Source organism: Falco biarmicus, chromosome 9 (genome assembly GCF_023638135.1).
Source record: "Falco biarmicus isolate bFalBia1 chromosome 9, bFalBia1.pri, whole genome shotgun sequence".
In the NCBI taxonomy this organism is placed as follows: domain Eukaryota; kingdom Metazoa; phylum Chordata; class Aves; order Falconiformes; family Falconidae; genus Falco; species Falco biarmicus.
The window spans coordinates 32693487-32715971 of NC_079296.1; the positions used below are offsets into that span (position 1 = coordinate 32693487).

At 44.8% G+C, this 22485-nt stretch overlaps 1 protein-coding gene across 4 annotated transcripts in view; it reads left to right on the forward strand.

The window, feature by feature from the left end:
- The window catches only part of LOC130154951 (anthrax toxin receptor 1-like), a 195468-nt gene that overhangs the window by 38994 nt on the left and 133989 nt on the right, over positions 1 to 22485 (forward strand). The window contains exons 16-18 of one of the 4 annotated variants that reach the window (XM_056351731.1): positions 210 to 377; positions 1557 to 1637; positions 20377 to 20747. The exons of the other annotated variants lie outside the window; for them this stretch is intronic. Coding sequence (XP_056207706.1) covers positions 210 to 377; positions 1557 to 1637; positions 20377 to 20607 — 480 coding nt within the window. The 3' untranslated portion in view covers positions 20608 to 20747. Of the gene's footprint in view, positions 1 to 209; positions 378 to 1556; positions 1638 to 20376; positions 20748 to 22485 lie in introns of those variants that run through there. 4 annotated transcript variants of the gene reach the window in all.

Sequence of the window (22485 nt, forward strand, 5' to 3'; positions counted from 1 at the left end):
GCCTAGTAGTTCAAGTAGCTTTTGAGTGAGACTATTTGACTCTTAAATGTGTATTTTTGATTAGTGAGAGTTTGGTGCCTTCATCAATTTGGCTTCATATCTCATGGCTTTGGGTCATCTGATGGGAACTAGATTAAAGCCTGTGAAAACCACCTGCTGGTGGGGACTGCTGAAGTGCCTCTACTTACAGTGTGCTCTCCTGGCTTCAGGTGCGATGGGGAGACAAGGGGTCAACAGAGGAAGGAGCAAAATTGGAGAAGCCTAAAAATGCTATTATTAAGTTGCCTGAACAGGAGTATGAGCCATGGGAACCCAAGCCGAAAAAGCCCCATGTGAGAAAACCACCTTCCCAGCGGAAATGGTACACTCCAATCAAGGTAATGTCTCTACCCCTCCGTTTCACCGGGTCTCGTATGTTGTGCGTGTTACTACATCCCACTTCCTTAGCACCGCCTTTCTTATGGTGGAGCTGGGAGAGCCTGTTTAGAAAAATGGCCAGTAACCCTCAGCTTTGCCCATTCCTTGGAATGTGCATTTCACCTGGCACTGTGTGGCCATAGTTTTTTGAGGAAGAGTGGAGGGTGTTGAGGTCATGAGAATACGAGGTCATGAGGTCATCTTCCCTCTCTCAGCTCACGCCGCCTTTTCAGGTCCTTTCGTGCAGCCTGGTTTGGAACAGCAGATACCTCAACTCTTGGGGAGGGCAGCTGCTGGTCCATGCCATCTGAAGGCAGCACACAGAGAAGATCAGATAAAAGGTGCCGTGTTTGCTTTGACTGCGCTGTGGCTAAGGCCCTGGGTTGGCATTCAGCTCTGTTCCCCTCTAGTTTAGCCACAAGACATAGTGTTTGATTTTGGGCAAGTCGCTCAGTCTCTCCACACTTGCATCCCCATTTCTCCTATGTCATTATACTATCTGGTGTCTTCCTGTCTTTTAATGTATGTATCCTCACAGCATCCTTGAGGCAGGGCAGAGCCCTTCTCTCCGCTTACAGAGAAGGAAGCTGGAGGGCTAGCGCAGGCCAAGTGAGCAGCACACTGCGCTCAACCCAGAAATGTGTGGCCATGTCCCAAACCAGTGCTTTGGGGGATGAGATCATTGTCGTCGTCGTCCCCCATGCTCGCAGATCAGTTTAACAGTGCTTAAATTTACTGTCTGGGAAGTGCCTGTGAATTTTAAAGCCTGCCTAGGTAGGTGGTCTTGTGGCTGTTTATCCACGCTCCAGCTTGCCTCCCATCAGTACAGCGCTTTTGTTAATGTAACACCTGTGTAATTGTGCCTCTCAGGGGAGTTGTTCACATTAAACTACAGTCATCCTCTGAGTTTTGAGCAGGCTGAATTTACCCTTTTCCATATCAGGTACATGTTACCCCGTTGAGGTCTGTCTTCTGGCTGTCCCACTAAACAGTATACAGAACGCAAGGACACAGGAGCAATGTTTGTGCAGGCCGTTTAATACAGAAAGGCTGGATCTTTCTGGGTCATGTCTTGTTGTTGAGTGGTGAATGTTTTTTTTTTTTTAATTTGTTTGTTTGGGTTTTTCTTTTAATTCTAGGGCAAACTTGATGCACTGTGGGCTTTGGTTCGACGAGGCTATGATCAAGTCTCTCTTATGAGACCACAGCCAGGGGATAAGGTAAGGTGTCACAAACACACTGGCATGTCACTTCTCTGTTAGGAGCAGCAATGCTCTTCTCTCCCAACCACCTTTTTTTTTCCTCCATCTCTCTTTTTTTAATTTTTTTTTTTTTTTTTTTGGGGGGGGGGGTTAGCTTGTCTCTTTTCACAGTAACTTAAGGCTAAAAATTTGTCATGAGAACCAGAGATTTCAAAATGAGGTAAACTGTTTGCTGTGGCATCTGTTTAAAAGTATTGCCCCAAGAGGTCAACAGCAATGTCTCCCCTGTGATGATTTGAGCAGGCTGAGGAAGAAGCTGGCCAGCCACAGTAACATATGAGACCATTTGCTGCTATATAAGTTCTTAGCCTTTTTTTAATAGGCACATGTGTTGAAGTTAAAGGATAGGTTCTTTGTGGGTTCTGGGGACTGCTTGTTTTGAATTTACTATGCAGTAGTTGTTCTACAACAGTAATTATCCTTCCTACCCAAATTCATAAAAAAGCTTCTCAGACTTACTGATAGTGTTAAGTGATTAGTGAGAGAAATCATGAACTGATGATGAAGAAAAAAATCATAGCAAAGTCAATGAAGAACAAAGTTTCTGTAGAATTCTGTGCACGGACATATTTCTCAGTCATATCCTATACGTAAGTAGAAAGTATCTCCTGCCTTGTTAAAGTCTATTGGCCAAACATAGGTCAGGAGTAGATTTCTCTGGGGAGGAAGCAGGGGGTCTGTGCCTTTCAGAGCCACAGACATGTCTGTGTGCTGCCCCTTGGCCACTTGTAATGCTTAGTTCAGAGGCCTCTCAATTTGCCCATGAGAGCCTGGCACTGTTATGGTTGTCCCTATCTTGTTTTTCGGGGGGGATAAATCCATAAAGGCAGGCTTTCCCTTGGTCAAGGAGGATCATTTTGAGATCACTTGAGCAAACCTGACACCCACAAATCCATGGGGCCCGATGGGATGCACCCCTGAGTGCTGAGGGAGCCGGCAGGTGTTATTGCCAAGCCACTCTCCATCATCTTTGAAAGGGCGTGGAGAACAGGAGAGGTACCTGAGGACTGGAGGAAAGCCAGTGTCACTCCAGTCTTCAGAAAGGGCAAGAAGGAGGACCCAGGAAACTACAGGCTGGTCAGCCTCATCTCCATCCCTGGAAAGGTGATGGAACAGCTCATCCTGGAGGTCATCTCTAAGCATATGGAGGGGAAGAAGGTCATCAGGACCAGTCAACATGGATTTACCAAAGAGAAAAGGCCTGACCAACCTGATAACCTTCTAGGATGGAATGACTGGCTGGGTAGATGAGGGGACAGCAGTGGATGTTGTCTATCTTGACCTCAGCAAGGCTTTTGACACTGTCTCCCATAACACCCTTACACGTAAACTGAGGAAGTGTGGGTTAGATGAGGAGACAAGTGAGGTGGACTAAGAACTGGCTGATTGTCACAGCTCAGAGGGTTGTGACCAGCAGCACAGAGCGTAGCTGGAGGCCCGTAGCTAGCGGTGTTCCCCAGGGGTCAGTACTGGGCCCAGTCCTGTTCAACTTACTCATCAGTGACCAGGATGAAGGGACAGAGCTACCCTCAGAGCGTTTGCAGGTGACACAGAGCTGGGAGGAGTGGCTGATACACCAGGAGGCTGCGCTGCCGTTCAGTGAGACCGGGACAGGCTGGAGAGCCGGGCAGAGAGGAACCTGATGAAGTCCAGCAAAGGCAAGTGTAGGGTCTGCACCTGGGGAGGAGCAACCCCATGCACCGGTACGGGCTGGGGCTGGCCTGCTGGGAGGCAGCTCTGCAGAGAAGGATGTGGGAGCGCTGGTGGACAGCAAGTTGCCCACGAGCCAGCAGTGTGCCCTGGTGGCCAAGGCAGCCAGAAGGACCCTGGGGTGCATTAGGAGGAGCATGGCCAGCAGGTCGAGGGAGGTGATCCTGCCCCTCTGCTCTGCGCTGGGGAGGCTGCAGCTGGAGTGCTGTGTCCAGCGCTGGGCTCCCCAGTCCAAGAGGGACAGGGAACTGCTGGGGAGGGCCCAGCGCAGGGCTGCAAAGGCAGTGAGGGGACCGGGGCATCTCCCTTGTGACGAAAGGCTGGGAGAGCTGGGCCTGCTCAGCCTGGAGAAGACTGAGAGGGGACCTGTCAATGTCTACAAATATCTTGAGGGCAGGTGCCAAGAGGACGGGGCCAGGCTCTTTTCAGTGGTGCCCAGCGACAGGACAAGGGGCAGCGGGCACAAACTGCAACACGGGAAGCTCCTTCTGAATATGGGGAAGAACGTCTTCACTTTGAGGGTGACAGAGCCCTGTCACAGGCTGCCCAGAGAGGCTGTGGAGTCTTCTTCCCTGAAGACATTCAAAACCTGCTGAGACTTGGTCCTGTGCAACCTGCTGTAGGTGAACCTGCTTTGGCAGGGGGTTGGCCTAGATGGTGTCCAGAGGTCCCTTCCAACCCCAACTGTTCTATCATAAGTATTGAGTGCTGTTACACTTTCAGATTTGGCTTTTGGTTATGGCTCTTTGAAACATAAGGACTGGGCAGAGATGGCAGCAGCTTTCTCGCCACTGTGGCCCTTCTCCAGCCAGAGTCATCACCTTTACTCTCAGGAGAGAGTTATAGAGTTACAGCAGTAGGGGCCATAAAGTGTTTTTGCAGGGTAGGAGCGGTGCAGAGGCCCTTGTGCTGGGCTTGTTTGGTTGGGTGACTTTCACACCTAATAACAGATTTTAAAAGTAGCCCGAACTTGAATCACCTGGGCAAATATGTTGCATCCCTCTGGCTTTTGGCAAAATACCATTATGCCATTTGTCTAGCTATTAACCAAGCATGCAGCTTCAGTATTTGAAGGTCAGTCTCTTCCAATTTTCTTTTGGTGCCTAAGGAAACTAAGAGAACAAACTCAGCTTCCTATGCTACTTTGTAAGGTGGTCTTAACTGTTGCACTAAGCTGCATTTTCGAGGCAGCTGTGCTCAAGACACCTTATTTACTTTTTAAGCACGATCTAGAGCTTCTGAATAGGCTCTTTAGGCCCAGCTGTATTTTGATAGCGCTAACGTTGTATAATACAAATCTATCCTCTGCCTTTCACTCCCTCGGTTGGTACATTTCTATCAGTGCAGAGCACAACAGAGCCTCTGTTAGCCTGCGCAGTCAGGGCACATGCAGGGGGCTGGCTCTGAACAGGGATCCTCAGTTCCTCGCCTTCCAGCGCTGCTGCAGGGAGGGCAAGGGGCTCAAAAGAGGCAATGTAAAAGAGAGTGAGCTGAAGGATTATTGTATCAGGGAGAACATTAGAAAAATCAAATGTACATCTGGGAAATAGGGTGGAAAGAATCCTATTGAGCTAGATTCTGTGGAAGAATAGGATCATCTCTGTTCCCTGGCCTGTGAAATTAACTAAAGCTGAAGAATACTGAAAGTGAAACAAAAAATGACTAGACATCCTTCTGCTGTTCGGAAAAAGAAAAAAAAAAAAGACATCACAGGCCTGTATTTCATGAAGAAAGCTAGCACAGGAAAGATCAAGGTTATTATTTATTGTTTGGTTGACTTTTCTAGTAGCAGTCTCTCAGTGGAGAATTGGCTCCTTATGCTTTTGGTGGGGGATAAGTGTATAAATATACATGAACGTACACATTAAGTATATAGGAGTATATGCACACGTGCACACACTTACTTTCTGGCTGAAGAATGGGGAAATCGTTCATGCAGCCCCAGGAGCAAGCCCACAGCTCTGCTCCACTCATCCCCAGCAGGGACAAGGACACTTCTGCACAGTCAGTGGGTTTTGGTTTACTGTTGGGTAGGTAGACATGAAAGTACAGCCCAACATGCCTCAGTGCATGGTGTTCTTCCAGACTGTGCCATCCAGAGGCCAGTGACTATGCGGTGATCTTGGAGAGGGATTGCTTTCCTGTGTGGGGTTTTGAGAGATTTGGGGGAGCAGGGGGAAGGGTTCTTTGGGTTTTATAGTTTGCCTTGTATCGTTTGATTGAAGGTAATTTCATAGCTGTCTTGGTTGTTCAGGAAAAGCAAAGGAACACAATTTAACTCTGTTTTGAGAGTGGCATTTAGATTCATAACTCAGAAAATTCCTATCTCTGAATTTCCCAGAATCAGTCAAATTATTATCTTTACATTTTCAGGGATTGCAAGAGATAGAGGTTGTTTCCCACTGGAACAAGATAACTCACTGAAGTTACATTTTCCAAATTTCTGTTTCACAGTTTACCTCCATTGAAAGAGAAACCAAACAGTTTTCATTTTCCATTTTTATTGCTTCACTTGGGCATATGTTTGCTTTTTGTAGCCATTGGGAGAAGTTATAGCAAAACACTTTTTTTTCTGCATAATGAAAGTACTAATTATAGAGATAAGAATATCCACAGTACAGGGAGAAAAATTTTTTTCACAAAGCTTTGGGATAGGGGAAAGATGACAAAGGAGAATTTTTTGGCATTAAAACATTCTTTAAAACTTCTGAAAATTGTAATTTTGTTCATAATTTGAAAATGAGTACTGTGGTTTTCTGTAGTGAGTACTGAGCTTTCTCTCGCAAAAAATCTGAAAAATACTTGTAGGAAAATTTTATCTGTGATAGTTTTGGTGGAAGACAAAATATGTTAATGGTTTTGGTACGTTCACCAATGTGTCTGGTTATGTCACAAAGAAGCAAAAGTCTGTTAGACTTTTTCAGAGCTGTTCAGCATCTTCCCCCACAACACAGCCCTCTTCTTTTTGGGTCTGCAAACCATACAGCAAAGGCGGTATTGCTACCCCATGTTTTCAAATTGTGACTTCTCCCCCACTTCCATCATGAAGTAAAGTTAAAAATGGCACTGTTCATATGTTTTTTGTGTCTTCATGTGGTGAGGCCCATTCCAGAGTGTTTGTGAGCCTTGCAGTGCAAATTCAGGCTGAAGCATGTGTGCAAGAATACAGGGCTGATTGATGCAAGGGGATTTCTGTTGCCCTTTGCTCTGGGGGGCAGGGCTGCTGTCCATCCTCCATCTTTATTTCTTCCTTCGTCATGATCCTATTCTCTTTCTCAAACCGCCTGCTCTTTTCCTTACCTGTGCCTCCCTTGGACTCCTGCCCTACACGTTCCCTTCCATTTCCTTCTGTGGTTTCTTCCTCTCCTTGATATCTGTCTCAGTCCTTGTTTCCCTGCACCTCCCCGTGATGAGACAGACTGGTGCCCTGCAGTCCTGCCCTCTGGGAGCAATGGGCTGGTGACCAGCCTCCTTCCCCTGTTCTTCTCACACTCTAGCATGCCCTGAGTTATGGCCTCCCTGCAGAGCTGGCTGAGACTCCTGAGAGCTCCCCTGCCATGGCTAATGCCTTCCACGGAGTTCTGTGGATCAAGAAAAGGATCTCGGGATGGATGACCCATCAGTATTAGGCAGGACTGTGTTAATAGGACTGGCTGTGAAAATCACAGGCACTTTTTGGAACAGCCAAGCACAAGCCCTGATGCCTTTTTGCCTGGGAGCTGTGCCCATGGTGCTTGGCTTGGATCTGCAGGCAGCTTTTCCCCTTGGTCTCTACTCAAGATCATGTCACAGCACCACCACTGAAATTGGTTGTTAGATTGGCAAGTATCTCAGTAAAGTGTCGTAGGACCCCACTCACTTGATGTCTGCAGGTCATCTCTAGCAGGAGCTTCTGTTCCACCAGGATGGGACAACAAGGAATAAATACACTTAGCTCTACCCCATCATTAGCAGATAGGCTGCTATTTGTAGGATGGCTTTTTGCTGAGCTCTCATACAGCATCAGCGGAAGAGTGAAGAAATGAAAAAGGGCTAGTGGTTCTGCGGTGGATTGCTGATCTTTCTTCCTTGCAGTAATGTATAAAGGTGAAGCCTTTATAGGTATTTGTGCAACTGCTGCAGTGATGGATCCCTTAGAGCCAGGCTGCCATTCTTTGCTTCTTCCCCCAGAAGTTTGAGGCTTAGAAGACCAGCAGACACTCTTTTGGCCCAAGACAAGGACTGACAGCTGTGTGGCAGGGACACTACTCGTCCAGCAACAGGGAACATATCAGAGTGGCCACATGGCCTGGTGAGCTATGTATTGCTGAAGACAGGTTGTCTTGAGGACATCCCCATCACTGTGTTGGTGTCGTTCTGAGCTTGCAGGGGACTGCCATGGAGATTAGAGCTTGGGAAATAATAATGTCTGGCTATCTTGAAGTGTCTCTCAGAAACCACAGCAGCTGGTGGGGCAGGTTGTCAGTAGTCTCTGCGAAATGGAACTTCAAGCTCTTCCCCTTGGCCTCATGGATCAAAAGTGGGGCTGTTACCAATGCCAGCAAGTAAACATTAAAAGCCCCAATATGTGCAGAGAGGAAGGTGAGATGCTTCTTTCAGATGGTCTGCTTAGTTGCTGCTTTCAGCCAATCCATTCCGTTTAGCATTGCCACGCATACTGTCACAGGAAATTCTCAGAGGCTTGGTTTACCAAAAACCTCAACTAAGAAAAAAAAAAGATAACTTTTCCCTCAGAGAGAACTGCTCTTGTTTACTTTAAAGCTTTAGAAAGTGATCTCATTCTTGTCACTGAAAATTACCTGCGAAGGGGTGAGAGTGTAGGCTGGATTTTGCTGTCACCATCACCCTTTTGTACTCATGGGACGTTACTTAGAAAAAAGCAATGCTTTAGCAGTACTGCCCTGTGGTTTGCACATGCAAAGCCCTTTTCTGGGGAAGGGAACTAGAAGCAGACTGTTGTACAAAAAACTGAAAGCCTATTTTTCTTCTTCGTTCTACAAAATTGAAAGTAAAAAGGCTGCTGTGCAGCCAAAAATTTCACAAAATAAGAGCTGCTGGTCATTTTGGAAGCCAGGACTTCTGGGTTCTTTCAGGTGTTCACTGCTGATTTACTGCATGACTTTGAACAAGGCACAGCAGCTGGGATTTTAAACACTAGCCTCCGAAATGAGGACTATTTGGGTTCCTTAGTCTGTGCATCCCTTTCAAGGTAATCACTCTTAAGCTGATAGGTTTGTTAAAGCTCAGAAGGTCTGTTTACCCTCAAATTTTGAGTGATTCCTTGTAATGCTACCATGACTTCTATGTGCCTTCGATTTCCCAGCTGCAAAATAATCATGAGAACACAGTATTTACATTCCATACAGCTGTGAGGTTTAGTTAAGTCCTGCCAGGCACTTGGGACTCCTCAAATGAATGGAGGGACACCAAACCTATGGATTATTAATTACTAGTAATTACTTTCTGGCTGCTACCTACAGGTGGGCAGCAGTTTGAATGCAGCCCACGAGGATGACAGTCACTCCACACTAGCTGCCCACGTAGCAGTGCTGTTAGAAGCTCATTCTGGTGACTTATTTTCAAGTAATGGTCTTTAATAGGCTTCTCTGCCACTAGCTTGGAGATGTGTTGTCATCGCCCAAGTAGTAATTGGCAGAGCTACAGGGGGTGCTGGAACAGCAGCACTGAGCTCCTTCAGTGGCTGCTGCTGGGTTCTGGGGCTTTTCTCCCTTTGCTTAACCTTTGTGGAGCCAATTGCCTTCATAAGCTGGTGAAAAATCAGAGAGGGGAGCTCTGCCTGCCACAGCAGGTGATCTCCCTTTGTCACTTGCAATGAAAATGTGACACACATAGCTCCTGGTTTACTTCATTTTTTACTTTTTGCAAATGACGCCAGTATCTGTGAGGTTCATTCCTGCTGTAGCAGGCTTATGGCGTGGGGGGGGGAAGCTCCCTGGTGTGGGACCCATGTCCTAACGCACAGTTCCCAGGATGTGCCGAGCACTGCAGCTGGAAACATGTAATCAGTGACTAATGAATTTCCTGTTGGGCAAGAAGCCCACGGACTGGCATCACCTCTCACTTGTAAGAGGCTCATGTTATTTCTGATGTGGAGGAAGAATTCACAAATAGGGTTTGGGGATAGATGCTGCCTGTCTGCCCCCAGGTAGAACTAGTGATCTGTCCACGACTGGGGGAATAGGCTCGTTATCACAGTTTTCCAGGCAGCACTTCACTGGTGCTCCACAATAGTACTGGGAGTACAGTGTGCCTAAGCCATGCAGGCCTGGCTTGGAGTCAGATGACTATCTTGGGGCTTAGGAGGAAACCCACAAATGAAGATACATCTTTTTTGAGATGTGCACAAATGCATATGCAGTTGCTTACTTGGACTGCCTGTACAGATCCACGATTTGCACATGCAAATGAAACAGATGTGCTGCGGCCAGTACATGTATTTGTTTCTTGGCAGCACCCCGGAATCAGTGCTGAACCCCATATTGCCTTGTTCCAGTTGGGTTGCTGGGAGCTGTGCATCCTGTATTGTCTTCTGCATTGGGTAACGGTCCCGAAACTAATTTACCCTGCCTTCCTTAACTCCCTGCTTATGTATTTCTAGTAACTGTGTAGGAATCAGATTGCCCAAATGCAGAATGTAATGCTGTGGCCTTCCTCTGAAGGTGTTTGAGCTCTAGAAATAAAAAAGTGTAAGATAATGTATTAATGCTATTATTCATACTAAAGTTATTGTACAGAGTGATAACTAAAAATCAAAAGATATTGCATCCTTACTTTCTACAGAGGAGCTGTGGTTCTGGATGCCTTTGTTCTTGTACAAACTACTGTGGTTCATGTTGTGGCACCAGAAGAAAACTCAAATCACTGTGTCTGCCATTGTGTGAGTAATGCAAAGATACTAGGCAGCCTGAAGAGCTTATGAGCTATGTCTCTTAAGTCTTAGTCTTAACTTAATCTTGCTTTGAATATAAACATTAAGTTAATAATAAAATCCTCCAATTCTATATGCCAGTTTTAGTCTTGGATAGGAACTGTTCCTGGAAGAAGACTGCAAACACTTTGCGCTCTTTGCAGCAACAGTGGCAGTTTCTGCAGCGTTTAAGATGTTTCTGCCTTTTTTTTTTTCTTTCTTTTTTTTTTTTCTTTCCCCACACATAAACATATTCCTTCTTTTCCCCTCCTTTTGGGGATTCTTCTAGGGAATGCAATTACCCAGGTAGGCACTTCAGTCTTCAGTGGCTGGTAACTTTAAGGAGTGGGGTATACAGAAACTTTGAAGCGAGACCTGCCGAGAGCAGTGTCCCTTCTTGCAGTGCTAAAGGCTGGGTGGGCACTCTGAGTGGAGCAGACTTTTGAAAAATGAGAGGAGGTGTACCTGGGTTTTTTTCTACTGCTGGGGAACAGGTCACTGTCTCTGGTAAGTTGAAACCTGGGTGTATAACAGAGTTTGTATGAGAGAGGTGGCAATGGGGTGCTCATGGAAAAGAGTAACTTCAGAATGCAGAGCTGGTACTTGGTAGGCTGGTCAAGCTGCATAGGAGAAACATGGCAGCGAGATATTTGCATAGAGTGTTGGGTCTTGGTAGCATACCTGAAATGGGAAGGAGAGTTCCATGTCAGGATTTTAGTACTTGTTTCCCTGTGTGTTCACTCCTAGAAACAGTAAGGTGCTTGTGTCCTAAGGAGCTCTTCCATCCAACTTAACATAGGAGCTTTTGGGGGACAAGAGGTTTTCTGTGCCTTGTAAATATGTAAATATGATAACGAACTGTATGAGTCTCATCCCAGGAGAAGAAAATCGTTGTGAGACAAGCCCAGAGCAACCTAGGAACTGGTGGAGGTTTACCATCTACTTGCTCTAGGTAGTAGCAGAGCCATTTAAGGGCCAGGTACCCAGGGATGGGTTGGGGGTACTTGTATCTGTTTCCAGACCCTAAACAAAGAGGCAGCTTGACTGTGTGGTAGGCCAGGATTTTACATTTTTGGCTGTGGCAAGGAAAAATGATAACTGTTCTCACCAGAAATATCTCATGAGTCTCCAGCATTATCTTATACCCTAGGTGGGTAAAGAACACTGTGCTTTTCCTCTGTGCACACCATAATCCCAGCTTGCTCCTGAAGAGACAATCAAATAATTCACCCTGGAAAGCATGATGAGACTTAATTACAGTTTGAGTAAGACCAGTTATGGTCCTTTGTGGTCTAATATGCTCCTCCCAGCAAGCCACCAATACCTCAAGGATGAGTCTGTTGCACCCAGCAAATGTTTGTTGCTCTTGTTGCTATGCTCCAAAGCCCTCCCTATTGCGGATGATGGACAAATGCAATCTCCTTTTCCCTGAAAACGCCAAAGGAAAGAGAAAACTCTTTTGCAAACCAACCACTGTTCTTTTCTTGAACCACATTCTAGTCTGGTCAGCATTCAAGTGTGGAAATGTGTGGTGCTGTGGTAAAACAAGGGATGTGAGTCACGAGTCCTGAACTTGTAAATACCATATTTTTTTTCCCCAAAGCTGCTGCATAACCTTGCATAGATGGCATGACCTGACAGTAGCTCTCCTCACTTCCTCTGCTCTGGGAGCCTCATCTATAAAAGCTGTCAGAAAAGAGGAAGGCAGTAAATCATGCATTGTGAGTGCAGGTTTCAGTTAAGATATTTGCTTCAGGTTTGGGTGAGATTTGGTCTGTCCTGATTGTACTTTGATATCATTACTGAGTAGAAAGTACGCCTGATAGACCTCAACTTTGATTATGCCCACGGTTATCCTTTTCTGTTCCCTTTGCCACTTTTAGGGCTCAGAATCAACAGGCTTTGTTACAGATCTGCACTGTTTGTGACTTCAGCCACAATCTCAGCAAGGTCCAAGACATGTGATGTTTTGTGCATTCCTGGAAGATATCTTGTGACTCTGGCCGTTCTTTCAGGAGGTATCTGCAGCCCATTGCTGCCTTTTCCTTCTAAGGCAGGGCTGGAATCAACATGTAGCTCCCTGCTGAATAGAGTGTGATACAAATTATTTGAATAGCCCTGCCTTCAATACTGGGATGGGTTCTCCATGTCACCTGCTCCATGTCTCCGTATCACTTTCCTTTTGCGCCTAAGCTGGAAAAGTGGTATCAGACACGTGAGAGCTGGGTGGTGGGGATGTATTCAGCACAAAGTTTATTTTGCTGAAGGGTCCTGGCCCTAGCTTAAAAGGCTGATTACCCTGACTGAGCTATTCCTCCCTCAGATGCCTCATTATTGGCTGGTTTCTGCAGGGGTAAATTGGAAGTAGCCGTCTTCTTTTCAGTGTATTCCTGCACTGGTCTTAAAGCTAACTGAATAGACTGCTCCCAGAGTACCCGTCCTTGGTTTCAAGCAGTGCCATGCACAGCTGGGGCTGTGAACTGGGGAGCAGTGTCTGCAGACATGTGTCGTGGGAACCTATCAATACTTGGTTGTATTCAACTCTCAGTATTGTGATTAAATAAGCTACAGTAGTAATACAGTACACAGTAAAGAAGCCTGAGATACTGCAGCTATTAATATTACTGCAAAACAGTTCCTATCTTCATTCCCTAGTAGATTTGGACACCATTCTCCACGTGACTATCTTCATTTTGGCTAAAAGCTGCTTTTTTAGATGGGCTGTAAATATTTTTCCATGTTAATGGAATTAGCTGAAGTTGAAAAAATACCCTTGAAAAAGTCTCAATATTTTCAGGTTTTGTTTTGAAATATCTTGTCTTTGAGTTTTGGACAGAAAAGGTGTTTCAAATTGAACCACGTATGTGTTTCAAGCCCAAGTGAAACTTACTGTAACATACTACTTTTACCTGAAAAATGAAGACTTTTGGTTGTTGTTGACTTTTCCCTTGGCCAGCAAGTGAACCAGAAGATAACTTCTATTGCTGTTTTTATGTGGTCATGCCATGGGCCTCTTAGTGAGTTTGCCCTGGCCACATACCTCCCTCAGCCCCTGGGGGATCCCCTGGACAGGGGGATCCCCTGCACACTTGGTGTCAGAAGAGCTCCTGTGCTCACTCCTCCCTTCCCCACTCCATAAATCCTATTTTTTCAGCTATCAGGCTCCCATAGCCAGGGTGTCTGAGGGCATACCGGGCTTCTGAAGGGTCTCTTCTCCCAGCCCCTCTACGAAGCAAGGCTGGTCCCCCTTTGTGAGAGGGGCTCAGGCAGCTTGGCTCTCACCTGGGCTTTCTGGGCAGCAGCATGAACCATGTCTCTGCTAAGCTAACAGGTTTTATTCTGAACGTATCAGTAGCCTGAGGCATTGCTTGGCTGTGTCTCACTGTCAGTGCGCGCTCTGCTCTCGGCCCTGTGCAGCTGTCTTCTCCTTTGCGACTCGGGCACCAGAGTTTCCGAAGAAGGGATTAACTTCATGTGCTGTGTCTCCCTGGTGCTGCACCTGTGAGCCAGTGGCTGAGGCTTCTGGGCGGTTTAGTTTGATTGCTAAAAAGTAAAAGGCACAAAATTTGCTTATGAGAGTGTATTTGAGGATTGTGCGAAGGTTCCACATGTGCCTCATCTGCTTTGAAGTATCACTGCCCCTTTCTGGGTCAGGACATGTGTTCGGTTTAAAGTTACGTTACCTCCCACATCTTAAAGCTCAGTCTAATTCCTTTTGCCGTGTGAAGGACACTGAGTGTATCCAGTAAGTTACAGCCCTTGGCAGCCCCGTCTCACTCACACGGTGCGGTAAACAGAGGTTTCTGCTGCTTAGATCATCCTTGGGCATTTGCATTCATAGTTTTGTAATTCTCAATTTGAAATTATCTGATGTACCTAAGGCCATTATAGGGTCTCACTGTTACATTATGAGTGATTCACAGCCCACAATGCAATGATTTCCTTCCCCTCAATAACCGCATCAAAGGAGGAGGGAACAGAAATGATAAATTTACTTCTAGAGGCCAGATGATACACTGGATAAAGAGTGGGCTGAACTGATTCTCGTTTTTAAAAGGAGCACTAAAGAAAATAATAATTATATTCTCCTTGTTGGACATTGCCACTTCACTGAACCTTACTTCTGAAATACTCCTCTCTTCAGTCAACCCCATTTTCTCTTAATCTCTTCATAGTTTTGTATTACTATCATTTTAGGCATCAGTGCTAAGTGATATAGCCAAATAGATGCCCAGAAAGCTGTTATTGACAAGAAAGGACTTATTAAACTGGAAGGTATTTAAAGAGTCATGTTCTGATGCAAACAAATGTTTTATTTTGATGATATTTAATGTTTTGATTTGAGACCTAATAACTTAAAATGGCTACATATAAAAATTAATTGCAGTTAATAAATTAGTTGTTCATGATTAATGCAATAGCCACAGTATGATTAATGGTTATGATTCAAATTTAATTGTTAAATAATATCATTAGAAATTACTTATAAATTACATATTTATTGACCTGAAAGTATGATCAACCACCAAACTACTGATATGGGAATCTCTGAAATTTCCAGTACTTTTTCAACACCAAACCAGTACCTGAGTCCCAAATGTAAGAGTAGGATTTAGTAAAAGTTACTTGAATGTGCCTGAAAACTGGGCAGGCTTAGGTTTTACGTGACAAACTGTTTCAGTGGCTCACTAATTTCTAGCCTGTATGCTGCACGGTAATCAGTGCAATTCCCAGGAAATCCGTGAAGGTTTTAATGAGCTGTGACATGTTCAGTGCACAGTCAGCATGAAGCAGTGCAGTGTGAGGAAGCTTTTGGCAAAGGCTGATGCACATAGATCCTGGCTCCTGAGGAGTCAGCTCCTAATCCTGACACTTGTCCAGGGAACTCAAATAGTGGGAACTCTGTACCACCTCTGTAAAATTACTGTATCCATAATCTACCTCATTCATAAATGCATATGCTAAACAAGTTTACCATGCTGTTGCTGTTTCAGGATGCTCAGTGTAGGTGTTTCCGCTAGAACACTTTTGGTCCATATTAGAGGACAGGGATTACCCTGTCCTCTAATTTTTCCAAGTTTCAGCTTTTGAAAAAGTCACTGATCTGAAAATGATCCCATTGGTTTCTGGGTGTGTGTATCAAAACCTTCACTTAGCTAAAGTGATTATGACTTTTTGTAGATGCTTACTCTCGTGGTTTTGTAGGTAGCCTAAAAACCTGAACCTATTCTTTTGAGTTTGAGAGCTCTGCTTTGACAATGAACTACCCATAGATATTTAGGAAGTGAAGCTACATGCTGACAAACCATGTCCCTAGCAATCTGGCAGAGTCATCCCTGTGACATCCATAAACAAAATTGGGGAGAAAGGTGACTGCTCATTTGAGCCCAAGGAAATTACGTTCATTACAGATTTCAGCATCCTAAATGTACTACTTTTGACTGAGAGCCACTTTATTTTTTTAGTTTGGTGGCCCAGTGTTTTGGATTGCTATGCTCAAACTTTAAACGAATCATTTTATTTTAATCCATTCTGAAAGGTAAAAGCAAGTATCATATTCTTACAAAGTAAAAAAAAAAAAATTGCAGTAAATATTTAAGTGAAGCCAACTCTTCCCCAGTCAGATACCCGCCTCTGCTGTCAGAGTTGCAGCACTGAGACTTCATAAGCAAAAACAAGAGTGAATGAAAACTCAGAAAAATTTGTAATAGGAAGGCTGTCTTTATTTAGGTCAACTAATGCAGCTAAAATTAAGAAACAGACATACCTTGTGTGCACAAACACTCTGGCATGCACAGAGATGAAACTGGATTTGATTTTGTTAAGTAAACACCAATGTATGTATGAAAATGAACAGAGAAAAGTGACGTCTACTGGTAAATGGGGTGGTTTTTAAATTTTTTTTTGCTGAAGTGCTCTTAGTATCATGGGTGAAGAGACTTTTTGAATTGCCTGGATCCTTTTAACAGTTGTTCCTTTCCATTGAAAACTTGCTGAGTAGCAGCTAAAGATTTTGGGGCAACAAGCACTGGGGAGTGATGTACTGAGCACTGTGACGAAAGTAGCCCAGAAATAAGATGGTGGCTTTCAAGAGGTTCCTCCCTTCCTTCCCCGCCTTAAACGACACAAAAAACCACATCCTAGGTGGTCGAGGAGGCATTGCCTGGAAGTACAAAATGCCTAAATTGCACATGTGATTGTTACACTGGGATAAAAGCTGGAGTCAGGACAAGGGCAGATCCCGCTGCTTCAGTATTTGTACTTTTTGAAAAGCCAGTTTGGCAAGCAGCATAACAAGAGCCGAACAAGTGGATGGACATATGGGGAGGCAAAATAATTGTGCTTTAGGAAGACTGTGCAGATGTGAGCACAACACAAGGGCGTAACTCCATATGGCACATTGCTGACCTTCAGTTGGTGCCTGAATGACAGTACTCAATGTGGGTCGCACCATCTGAGGGATGCTGCACTGGGAGTGGGGCTGAAAGCAGACAGAACTGGATTTATGTAGATCATCTGCTTCCTAGAAAACAATAAAGCAGCTACCAACAGCTGTTGTGCCTGAGATCATTGTGGTATTACTGCACCTTGCAACTCTGACACCTTCCCTAAAACAGTCAGTGTATACCATGCTTCTGGAATAAAAATACTGTTACCATTACTAGAGTGGTGGTGGCGCTTGATCCCTGTGAATCCCTCTATGGGGAGTGCGTAGGTGAGTGTGCAGGAAACCTGATTTCTGTCCATGTTCTCTATGGTTTAAAAGCCTTTATGTGTCGTTGGAGAGGAAATTACTTAATCCTTTCAAACACAGAATATTAAAAATCTTGTGGTTAGCATGTTTATTTGAGAAACATCATGGGTTTTTTTATAAACTAACCCCGGAGGGATGTGCATGTTAGGTAGAATAGCTGTGGCACTGTTGTTAGGAGATGTGGTGAGTGGAGAACTTAATTCTTCAACCTAGAAATCCTTTGGTGAAATACACTTAATAAGTCTAAACTATGAACTATGATTTATTATCCTTTGTTCTTCCTTTTCCCTTTCAGCTGTTAATCCTAACACTGGCTAAGAGTTCAGCCTCATTTTATCAATGGCTGCATGAATTGCTGAGGAGGATTTGCTCCAGTATTCACCAGAAGTCTTTGATATATGAGATTGCAGGCTAACACCGATAATCTTTTGTGAGGAAGTGTCACAATACATACATCGATCATCCAAGCCTCTGTCTGTCAGAGTCTCCCAGCCCAACCGTATTTTTCATGACACAATGCAGCGCATGGCCTTTAAATTACCCATCTGTCTGACAAATCAGCGAGTGTGGCAGAAACTGGCAGCAGTTTGACGTCGCCTATCACTTTAACTGAAGTGAAAGTAATGCAAACAGATTTATGGGATCCCCTTTGATTATAGACTATGAATATATTTGGAATTGATGTTTGGGAGAGAGACACAACAGAGACACAGGAAAGGCTTGTAGGCAAAAGCACTAGTGGTGGGTTTGCAGCTTTGTATTTACTATAAGGGAGACAGTTTTGTTCTTAATTTTTTCCCTCCCCATACAGTGCATCTTATCTGAATACCTCCAACATTTTATTTTTTTGTGTGTCCTGGGTTATTATTTAGCTGTTCTAAATTCATAACTTTATAAATATCAAGGCTGAGTTTTCTTAAATGTATTTGCAGTACAGTTGTTAAATATATCTGTAACATTCATTGCATGACAGTAAATACTGCTCAGTTTCCAAATGAGTTCTGAATACAATGGAGCACAGCAGAAGACAGAGCTGACAAGAACGGCTGCCCACTGCAATGCTGGTGAGGACTAGAGTTCTATGACGGGGCAGAGCAAAGTGTCAACTTGGTTTTTCTGATCCAGTGGTTTATCTTTGTTGCAGAAGTAACCAAGACCTTGACTTTTGCCCTTTGCCTCCATGCAAGGGCTCTGGCCCCAGTATAGTATTGCCTTGAGCCTAGTTCATAACCTAAGTCTGCTGTAACAAGCCTATATTTTTAGAAAAGGGATTTTATTCTACTTATTGACACTGATGTATAAGTGTAGTGGTGAATTGTGATGGTGAAAGCTGGGGCAGAACTACAGAGTACGTTTCATGTACAGGCACCAACATGCCCATTCAAACAACTCTTAGCTGCAGCTGAGCTCTTGAAGCCCTGAGCCATCTGATCCGAAGGGGTAGGGTGGGTGCCCTTTGGGAGTTAGTAAGTTTATTGAATAATTTTCTGAGCTCTCGAGCTTATACAAGCTTCTCTTGATTGACTTTCCTCATGCCAGGCAGCACTGAGCTGGCAGCGATCTGTCACTGCTGTGGGTTCCAGTGTTCCCCTGGTATCACAGCCACTGGTAGCTGTGGGGACCGTGATCTACAGCGGCTGAACTCTGAGATAAGCTTTTCTAAATCTGGAGTCCTTCTCCTGCCTTTTGCTTGGGGGATGTTGACGTAATCTTCACCTGAATTTGGTTTGTTGATGCCAGCATGCAACCTAAACCTCTGGCTCTCATCAGCATTGTGGCTCTGTGGATCTTTCAGAACAATGGAGGGAAAATGCCTTCTGGGACAGATATTTTTTAAACAAACTAAATGGGTTTTTTTTCCTTTTCCCCCCAGACAGTGTTTGCCTTGAAAAGGGAGAAACAGGTAACATTCCCCTCCATGCTAAACCACAGAGGCCATTTTCACTAGGATGATGGCTACATGGAACAAACCAGGCTTGCCGTACAAAAGAAAAGGTGCTGGCTTGCAAATGGAGTTCATCACTGATGGGATGGGTACTTTCCAGCCCACAGTTACTTATTCGGAAACCACATCCCAGCTCCTGTAAATGGGCTGTTGGCAGTGTCCCTCCTGCATTTTCAGGCAGTCTTAGTCTCCAGCCTTTGTATGTGATGATAAGAGGTCTTTTTGACTTCCAGGTGCAGGTTTCTGCCAAGCTTGTGGCAGCTGGGCTCTTGCATAAGCATCTCCTCCCACCTCCTGAGGTGAGAAGGTGGAGACAGTGATGCCAAGTGTTGCATCTCCTCACACAAGGTTTGTGTCTACAGGATTTCGTAAGGCCTCCACAGAAACAGTGGGGCAGTTTGTAACAAAACTGAGAGGTCACGTGGAGGAGCAAGTACAGCAGACAGCAGAGATCTTGGTGTGTGGCTGAGGCTGCCGTGTAAGTTTTGAAGTGCCCAGGAGCCTCTGGCTGCTCCCCACAGGAAAGGCTAGGTGGTCTTTGGGTCTGTCTGTCTCTCTTCCTGTCTGGAACTTGGTTAGTGGGAACCTATGCAAAAGGTTTTGGCTAAAGGAAATCCAGATGTGTTTCCCCTGGTTGGCTAGGACATCCTCAGTGCTTGCTGTTTTTTCAAACCCAAGCTGCTACTTTTCTAAAATCTCCATCCACAGTTCTCTCATCAGGTTCTGCCTGCCTGCATCCCACATCCGTTCTGAAAATACAGTCAGTGGAGTGTCCTCTGTGCAAGTCCCACACCTTGTCGGTGCTTGTGAGGGAGGCCGCATCTACGTTAGAGCACAGAAGGCAGATGTGTTATTGCAGTGTAGTGCTCAAAGCATGGGCACTAGCTAGGCTAGCATCACTGTGAAGAAGAAAGCTACAGGAGGTGTCTTTGCTAAGGGTGTTCCTTTGATATAATCCTGTCTCTGCTATCAGTTTTTTTCAAGCACAGCTTTGTCCGTGAGGGATCTCACCAAGGCAGCCATGACTTTGGTGGAGCTGTGGCTTTAGGCGTATTCTGTGTAGCTCTAGTAGCAGAGCAGGGGGCACATGTGAGCAGAGTTACACTGAGGTCCATTTTGGTTTAAACCAGTCCTAGGCTGTTCTCTGTAGGCAGGATTCTGAAACCCAAGGACAGCATTGGTTTCTAGCACCGACCTTTAGTACAGCACGGTCTGAATATTATTTCTAGGACCCAGTGAACGGTACTGGATGACAATTTCTGAGTGCAGCCTGGCCCCTCTGCTTTTAGTTCCTTTGGCTAGCTGCTGCTGAATCAAAACATCTGCTTGTTATGAGTAATGATTTTTTCTTTCCCTTTAGGGAAGATGCATAAACTTCACTCGGGTGAAATCAGATGGAACCTCTGCCCCTTACAGCCCACCGCTAAAGCTGCCGCAGCGCAATGATGTTCCTCTCAACAATGCTCCAAGGAATCCTTCTCCTCCTGTGTCTCTTCAGCCCCCTTCCAGGCAGCCACCTCCTGGACCACCCCCATCCCGAGCGCCTCCTGGACCTCCTCCTTCGCGCCCACCCCCACAGCCCATAGCTTAGAGTGTGGCAAAATCCTGATTGACAAAACATGTCTCTTTGCTGAGCACGGCATATTTATTGAGTATCGGTTTACAGTTAAAGATATCAGAATTTGTTGCTGGTCAGCAAAAAAAAAAGAAGAAAAAAGAAATGAAAAATTGCCAAGTGTCAATTTTAGTGTTTGAATATATTTATACCACACGTGCTGAGTAAACATTCAGTGGGTAGGATTCAGAGCTATGGGGTATAGAAACAAACCAAAATGTTCATCTAGATACAGTAGCAGCTTTTGTATGTAGACATTTGAAGATCTATTTACATATGACATTTGTCTGACTTGGTATGTCAGATCATTCATTAATAATTTTAGCTGGTACATGCGCATCAGTTGTTTTGATAGCTGCCACCTGCAAGTCGGTTAAACATAGTTCTTTGAGGAATTTGCTTTCTTTTCCCCAACAGTACTGCATCCAGATGTTAATATGGAACAATACTTGCAAAGATAACTTTCTGATTTTGGTTCTGCAGTGGAATTTCCATGAAAGTTTATAAGAACGATAATGAAGTAAGATGAGACTATGTGCCAATTATCTAGAGGCAGTAATCTAGCATAGAAAAAGGGTGCATTTTTCTCCTGAGAAAATCAGGTTTGAGCCTGCCATCTCTGCTTATGTTTCGACTGTTTTGCATAGGATAGCCACTGAAGGCCAGATACTGGTTCTAGAAACCCAAACCTTGAATGAGACTGGGTACAGATTTGCCCAAAGTTCAGGGGAATTTTTAGAAAAAACGTTTTGGCAAGGTGTATAGTTTTCATTTATAGAAAACATGGGCCAAAATGGAGCAAATATACATGCAATCTGAGCATAAATGCTGTAATATGCAAACAGCATGTGTTACTTCTATCAGCAACATTGAGGGACTGATTTCATTGCTATTTAATTGGATAAATTTCCTTTTGATCTTGCTGCCAACCAGAACGAGATCCTTTTGTGATTCAGACATGAATTCCTCTCTGAGTATCGCTTTCTTTAGGCAGCCCGGATCCCACCAACACCTGACATTGCAGTCTACCCGTGGCTCAGAGGCATGGCCTGAAGTGTCAGTATGAGCTTTTATCCCTGTTTTATATAGTGTTTCACTAGAGGATTTCCCAAACCTTTTGACTGTGCGCCCATGACCTCAATTCTGTGTGTCACCAGAAAGTGATGTGAGCACCCACACAGATGTGGGAATATATGACGCGGGACTGCGGGCCAGCTCATAAATAGTGTTCACTAAGCAACACCTGAGTGGGTTGTGCCCAGATCATTCCCTAATGAATCAAAATAACACCTGAGCTTGCTTTTTCACCACCACCACCTATCATATTGGAGAGGGTGGCTGCAAATCCCTGTGCTGGTTCACTTTGGCACTGGCTGTGTTATTAGAGTAGTTGTAGAAATGATGTTTATGTTGCATTATGACACAGCATATACCTATTTCTCCATCTGTGTGTAGGTGTGGGTGTGTAGCACATCACAGTAGTTATTGGCACATAAATCCAAATAAAACACTGACTGTATCATGCAGTTACTCCAGATTTAAGGGCTCTTCATGCGGTTGTTACAGGCATATAAAGTTGCACTGGTACAAATAGAAATCAGGCTTACTATTTCCAGTGGATGTCCCACTTGCAGAACGCCATACCAAGCTGTCATTGGTCTATGCTGATCGCTGTGACATGCTGTGTGTATGCAGAAGAACCACAGAGCCTCCTTCTCTTGCACTGCTCTGCTCTCTTGAGTTATGCTCTTACCTCATGTATATTGGTGCAGGTAGTGGAATCCCAGTTGTGGGTGCCAGCTGGCCTTGGAGCTGTTCCTAATTTAGGTCTGAGCCAGCAAAGTGCTTCTGCAT